Source organism: Propithecus coquereli, unplaced genomic scaffold (genome assembly GCF_000956105.1).
Source record: "Propithecus coquereli isolate 6110/MARCELLA unplaced genomic scaffold, Pcoq_1.0 Scaffold3, whole genome shotgun sequence".
NCBI lineage: Eukaryota > Metazoa > Chordata > Mammalia > Primates > Indriidae > Propithecus > Propithecus coquereli.
The window spans coordinates 20,627,976-20,635,451 of NW_012148618.1; the positions used below are offsets into that span (position 1 = coordinate 20,627,976).

Sequence of the window (7,476 nt, forward strand, 5' to 3'; positions counted from 1 at the left end):
AAAACAAAGACCAAGGGAAATACAAATTAGAATAACAAGGCTAGAGGGCAAGTTGGAGCACAGATATGCTGGCCATGAGGTCTCATGGAGTTATAAGATTTGACACATAGATTTGACTCCTGCTTCTTCAGGACTCACCTGTAAGAATTTGATAAAGCTAATTTAAATTTGTGTCAAGAAAAAAGTAAATAGATTGTGAGAACTTGGCAAACTGTCCTACATATAAGGAGCCCAAGCTAGGGTGGATGTCAAGACATGTGTTGTGGCTGCCCTAACACCTTTTGCTTATTTTTGGTTCCAAGCTAGTTTCCAAAGCATTCAGGTTGCCAGAGAAATATACACTACTCTACTTGAAGTGTGAACTCCTTTGTGAATGGACTGTCCACTGAGTAGTCTTCTTAGCATGGGCTGTTCCAGAGAATTCAATATACACAGATGGGGCGTTAATGAAAGACTTTCTGAAAGCGAATGTCCAGGAGTCTTAACTAGGTTGCTGTTCGTGTAAATAGACCTTGGGACCAAATTTTTCCCCTATGGTAAAATGTCTCAAATTTAATGATGTATACAACTTGATATGCAAAATTGCACTCAACACAAAAATGTTCATAAATAATCTAATATGTATTTGATATAAACACTGTAATAATTTGAATTTTTAATCTCTGATCTGGATAGTTTTCATCACTCTAAATTTAATTTGAACTAGAGTGAGTTGCACATGTTTTAGTGATTGGACTGACCACCTGAATTTTATTAAGGAAATTGTAATATAGGCAGCTTGAGAATATAAATTATAGTGCATTGATACAAAGTCAGACCTCATTAATTAAAACGTTATTAATTCAGCACAATCAATAAACATTTTGTGATTATTCAGGAAGGAGCACACCTTTTCTCTTTCTCTAGCCTATGTTTTCTTAAAATATACTGCAAATTAACAATACTAATCATGATATTAACAGTACTAATCACAAACTATGTGAGAACAAACTACAAATTAATAGTACTAATCACAAAATATGTGAGAACAAAGTGTTTTTTAAAGTACTCAAAAGCACTTTAAAAACTCACTTACATAAAATGATTGACATTCTGATTTAAAATCTTTTGTACCTGTTAATTTAAAAGATCCCTAAGGAAATAGACAATGTAATAATCACTCGGCCTTATCTAAGTTACTAAGTTATTGAAAGTAATAAATCAATGTCTTTTAAAACATTTTATAATTGAGACTTTTTACTAATACATACTGGTATTCTTTTCTTAATTACTCTGGATTAGTACAGATTTACTTACTAAATTTACAAATATAAATGCTTCCATATACACTACTTTAATCTGAGATAAATTCTTTAAACAATATTGAATACTCACAGCAACAAATTGGTTATTTTCTAATTTAATGATGTCTCCCACTTTGACATTCATCCATTTTTCATTCTGCAGTCTAAGAACAAAAACAAGATTAATTTTTTTCAAGAATGGAGAAGAATCAAAAGTATAGTCAAGGGAATGTGTTCACAATGTAGCATCATATAACAGAGGAAACAGATAAGACTTTCCTGGGATGCTAAATTCGAAGGGGCCTTACACAGCAAAGTTCTTTACCTGAGCAATGTGGGAACAAAGGCCCGAGAGGTTAAATGATTTGCGCAAGGATACCCAGTCAATTAGTGGTACCCCTGGGCTGAACTCAAGATGCCCAACTCTTGCAGAAGTGCTTTTTCCACCGCCCCACGGTGCCAGCTTTATACAGCAGCTAGGAGATCTCAATAAATTCAGTCACTCTTTCAAACTCTTTATTAATAAATACAGAAACATCACTGTGTATTTAACTGGAGGCAAAAAGTGAAGGATGAGATATTGGCAAGGGAAAGTGGTCCAGGGAAATAGTTAAAACATAAGAGAAAGAAAATTTAAATTTTGGAAAGGACAAGGACAACAGGGGTGATAAAAGAATGAGAAAGACCACCTACAAACCAGTGATGAGACAGAAGGACAGGTTTGGTGGCATTCTAACAGGACAAGACCAGCAGCTCAGAATAGGGCTCAACTCAGCCAACATGCTGCACTGCTTTCTGTGAAGCTCCTGTACATAATGGAGCCCCAAGACCACCCCTAACCAAGTTCAAAGGGGTTCATGATGAATAGCTATTGTGTCCGTTGGATCTGGCCCTTGGTGACAAGTTAGTCAGGGCTGCCCAAAACCAGACAGGCCTCTGGAAACAGACCACCTGTGGCGGTATACCGTGATGCTAATCATCCCTTCTGAAATTCCCTGAAATGTAAACCAGCTTTGTTTTCCTAGTTGGAAGCCTTCATTACACTTGCTTCTGAGAGATTGTTCTACAGGAGAGAAGGCTGGGATGAGTAAAGCTGGTTTCCCCAACAAGTTCAGGTGGGCAGCTTGATTCCATTGTGCAGTTTTTAAAAAATAATCTAATTTACTTGTTTTATAGGCTGGAAAATAGTTTTAAATATTTATACAACTGTGAAATATGCCTCACACTATCAACTCTGCTGGATCATTTGGCTTAAACACTCAAAGAATTTTTCTTTAATACGGATCCAAGTACATGTTGTTCTGGAAAATTTTCAATTGCAGCATTTTCATCTCTAGCCAGAATTCAATCATTTTTCCAATGCCATACTTTTCTGCACTTTATCTAGTTTGACGACAATGAGAGAACCTAGGAAGCCTTCTAAATCTCATTTTATTTATTTTTACAGGTATGGATTATGTGCTGGTTTATTTCTCAGGTACCTCATGTGGACATTTCTCAGCAAGTGGGGTCTTAGAAAAAGTAAACATGAATGGATGGAAAAAGATATCCTGCCATCATTTATGGAAATCACACTGCTACTGAATGGCTCTGAAGTCTCTATTGACAGTGCATCTTCTTTAGTAAAAAGTCAAGATGATATTAAGTTTCATTTCCAAACTCTTCTTCTTCCTGCTTGTACACTATAAGCTCTAGGAAGGACCATACAAGGAACAGCAAGCAGTATTCCCTGAATGCTGACCCCAAGCCTAGCACCACCCGACTGCTTCATCAATAACCTACACAATGGACAAGCAGATACACCTGTCAGATTTGTGGACAGCACCCCAACAAGAAGAGAACATAACCCTTACAAAGTAAGGTTATGATAGAAAGTCATCTTAGGATTTAACAACATTATCAGAAACTGAATGAAAAGTAAGAGAAAGAAATGCAAAACAGATTATTTTAGAGAGGAGAAAGTAACATTCTACAAATGTAATTAGAGTTTTTTCAGAAGGTCCTGGAGATATTGGTAAAACATAGGCTGTGTGAGATGTCTTGGTTAACCCCACATTTGAATATATACCTGTAGAATAACCAACATGTATAATACAATCAGAGGAGTTTTTCTAATGTTATTTCCATTTCTGTCTTACCAGATGTATACAACTGCACTTACCTAGGAACTCAAAGATACATTTAATGAACACTCATAGCTACAGAAGTATCCCAACTTGGTGAACAAGCACAAACTGATAAAGACCTGCAAATGAACTTAAATCATCTATATCTTGAATCCAACCATTTTTCTCACCCTACTCCCTTACCCCCACCACTGTCAACAACACAACATCAAAGACATCCAGCAGGACTGGAGGGGCAGACAGAAAGATTTACTTTAAAGCTCATGTTCAAAATATTTCTAGACTTCTAATATTTTAGCTCGTGTAGTGATCGAGTTTCGTCATCACCCTGAAAACAATGAAAACAGACACTCCCTGGCTCGCCATGTGTGGTGCAGCTGTTCTCAGGGATCATGTTTGAAGTAATCTTGCATCATAGCTCTACCAGGGGGGTACAGGATGGCCTTGTGGGCTGTGAAGATGACACAGACTCAGTATCTTCAAATTTGGCTTTTTACCTTTGGCAGGGAAAGCCCTCTTGCTCTTGTAGATGAATTACAGTATATGAATGTTCTGAAAATGAGTTAATTCATTTAATTGTACTGAATTAAGAAATACCAAGATTTTAAAACACGGCTCAATTTTCAGCATCATCGGTTTTTTGAAATGGACATAATTTAGTTTGTGCTTCTTTGAACCAGGTTTTTCAAAAACAGATAATAAGATGGCATTTATCTTAGTAAACTCACAAGCCAATTGCTAAATAAGCCAAGATCCAAGAAAAAGATTCATAAAATTTAAATTCTAAAGGCACCATAAAACATATGGAGTTTATCCACTACAGAATGGCAACTAGAATTACTTTAAGGAAAGAGTTTTTCAAAAGACACCCACTAACTATATATCTACTCTCAGAATATCAGAAAATCTGAGTTCTAAGAAAAGGAAGTGAGAAATAGCCAACGACACCCAATGATTTTTGATAAATTGGTCTGAACCTGCTTCTTCCTGGTGAGGCGTAGCATACAAAGAGCTGCTAGGCATTGCTGAAAACCTCCTTGAGAAAATCCAAATCTGAGAGTGAGATAGCGCCTACCATGCTCTATGTCGCTAAACTATTGGTTTCAGAGACTAGCAATCAAGTGTTTACCTTGTTCAAGACAAGTGCATTGCTAAAGCTGAAGGGACAGGAGGAAGGGCCCTGCCATCCTTTCCATGTTCTACAGCTCCTGATCTCTCATCAACAATTTGGATTCCAGAAAAGGGGATTTGCTCACAATCTACAGAAATAGTGTAGGGGTACTAGAGAGGGAAGATAATAAAGGTCAATAGAATTTACTTCCCCTAATTAACTAATCAATCCACTTACACAGAGCTTGGTTTTCTCTTTAGTCTCAAGCATACATCAGTCCTTTAACAAACAAAAGTATTCCCTGCTCATTTGGACATTGGTTTGTTCACCACTGTATCTTTAGGACTTAGAATAATGCCTAGTTCATAGCAGATATTCAATAAACATTTATTGGATGAATGATAAATAAATTAACAAATATAAAATCATTATTTCCAAAAACATTTGCTGAATTATAGAATTTTCCTGAATGTCCAATAAAAATTATAGCAGCCAAAATTTATTTAGTGCTTACTCCTTCCAGGAACTGTACTGATCCCTTCATGCATGGGGTTGCCAAACAAAAACAAATGACATTCCATTAAATTTGGGTTTCAGATAAACAACAAATTATTTTTTAGTGTATGTCCTATGCAATATTTGAGAAATACTTCTACTAAAATGTTATCATTGTTTATCATATGGAGTCTTGTATTAACTTGGAGTCTTAACTAGAGTCTTGTATTTTAATTTACTACATCTAGTAACACTATTTATGTATCTTATCTCATTTAATCCTCACAACAATTGGCATTGTTTCTACTCTCATTTTACCGAATAGGACACCGAGCTTCAGAGAAATGGACACATTTGCCCTATTTTGCAATATCTATCAAAAATTTAAATGCCCACACACTTTGATACAGATATTCTACTTTAAAGAAATAATCAGATAGATTCTCAAATATGAATTTACAAGGATGTTTACTGCAGCGTTATTTGCAATAGGAATCAATTAGAAATCACTAAAATGTCCATCAATAAGAATTACATAGGCTGGGCGCGGTGGCTCACACCTGTAATCCTAGCACTCTGAGAGGCCAAGGAGGGCGGATCGTTTGAGCTCAGGAGTTCGAAACCAGCCTGAGCAAGAGCGAGACCCCGTCTCTACTAAAAAAATAGAAAGAAATTAGCTGGACAACTAAAAATATATAGAAAAAATTAGCTGGGCTTGGTGGCGCATGCCTGTAGTCCCAGCTACTCAGGAGGCTGAGGCAGGAGGATCACTTGAGCCCAGGAGTTTGAGATTGCTGTGAGCTAGGCTGACGCCACAGCACTCACTTAGCTCGGGCAACAGAGTGAGACTCTGTCTCAAAAAAAAAAAAAAAAAGAATTACATAGAGGTACCACGGAGCACTTATTCAATCAGGGTTCATCTATTCAATGGAATACAGTGCAGTCACTTAAAAGAATAAGACGGGTCTATATGTGCTCATATGAAATGTGCTCTAAGTTATATTATTACGTTAAAAACAAGCATGTACAGAACACTGTATATGCGTGGTAAGATTCTATGTCTTGAAACAAGGATATACTTACATATATACCTTTTTATATGCACAGAAAATTTCTTGAAAGACACACAAGAAACTGTTCAGTGGTTGCCGCTAGAGAAAGAAAATAAAAAGGGAACTGGGATGGAAGGGAAACTTCATTTATACTGCATATTCTTTTGTACTGTTTGGATTTTGGCACCACATATATTGGTATCTTAGAGGCCAAACTGGGAGAATAGAAGAAATAGAAGTAAACTAAACTTTGCCAAGGTTACCCATAAGTGGCAGAGAGCTGGAACCCAAGTTTCTCTGGCTACAAAAGTCCATGCTCTTAATAAATCTATATTTATTGTTCTTTTTTACTTTATTTTCTACAGTAATAATATATTGCCTATTTAGAAAGAGAATGGACCCTAAGGAGCTAAAAGGATTCAATCATGGCAATAGTGCACACTTTTAGTGTTTAAAACCAGCCGATGCAAAGACAGCTTGTAGTCATGGTCCCCTGATACAAATGCTCAGTGGACAGCAGCAGTTTCTGGTTCTTTTCAATACCAGCACTGTCAGAGCCACACTAGAATAAAACATACAGCTTGGCCCTAATCCCCTAACAACAGACTCTGGTGAACAGAATCTCATTACATTGAGAATGAACATAATGCTCATATCTTTGGAATCTATTTGTTGTGAAGAATGCAGATGTTTCCCTCCTTTTTCTCCCTCTTGTTAGCAAAACTCTTATGCTGAAGCAAAATCACATGGGGAGGTCCATGGTCAGCTGCTGAAGATGCTCTCTCATCAATTTTGCCAGGGGGAGAGTGAGAAGAAGAGGGAATTATGAAAGATGTAGTCCTACGGCATGAATAACTCAGTTTAACGATTTGCTGAGAAAAGGTAATCAATCTTATGGATGTCCTGCTTAATTCTATCAATCCTATTGTGCATTATTTGAATGCAGAAATATACATTTTAGCCTTCCTATTTTGAAAACAAAATGATCAATTCACTTATTAAGTTTTCCCTGAACAATAAGCCCACTAAATATTGTGCAAAAAATGTCTTCTCTTCCATCATTTCCCTAAACTGAAACACTTCCCCAAATAAGTCTCCTAAAACTCTATCTTCTATAAATTCTTAATAGTATTCCATTAATAAATGGCTAATAGATTATGAGACTACAAGGACTTCAGAAGAAAGTGATTTCAAACAAAGACTATCCCATCTGCTTTCACGTATGAATGCTGAAGGAAATACCTTAGATTAACCAAGGAGAAAACAGAGCCATTAGGTCTAGGTTGGATTCCTGGGTAGCAAATTCAGAGGGAGATTTGTGTGTAAGAAGTTGATTGGCAAATGCTCTAGGGATTAACACCGTGAGGCAGTGCAGGGAGCAAGGTTGCACAGAGGAAGGCGTTGAGCTG

General features: G+C 36.7%; 1 protein-coding gene across 1 annotated transcript in view; it reads right to left on the reverse strand.

The window, feature by feature from the left end:
* Positions 1–7,476, reverse strand: part of ATP8B4 (ATPase, class I, type 8B, member 4) — a 233,774-nt gene that overhangs the window by 119,779 nt on the left and 106,519 nt on the right. The window contains exon 6 of the mRNA XM_012649186.1: positions 1,375–1,447. Coding sequence (XP_012504640.1) covers positions 1,375–1,447 — 73 coding nt within the window. The remainder of the gene's footprint in view (positions 1–1,374; positions 1,448–7,476) is intronic.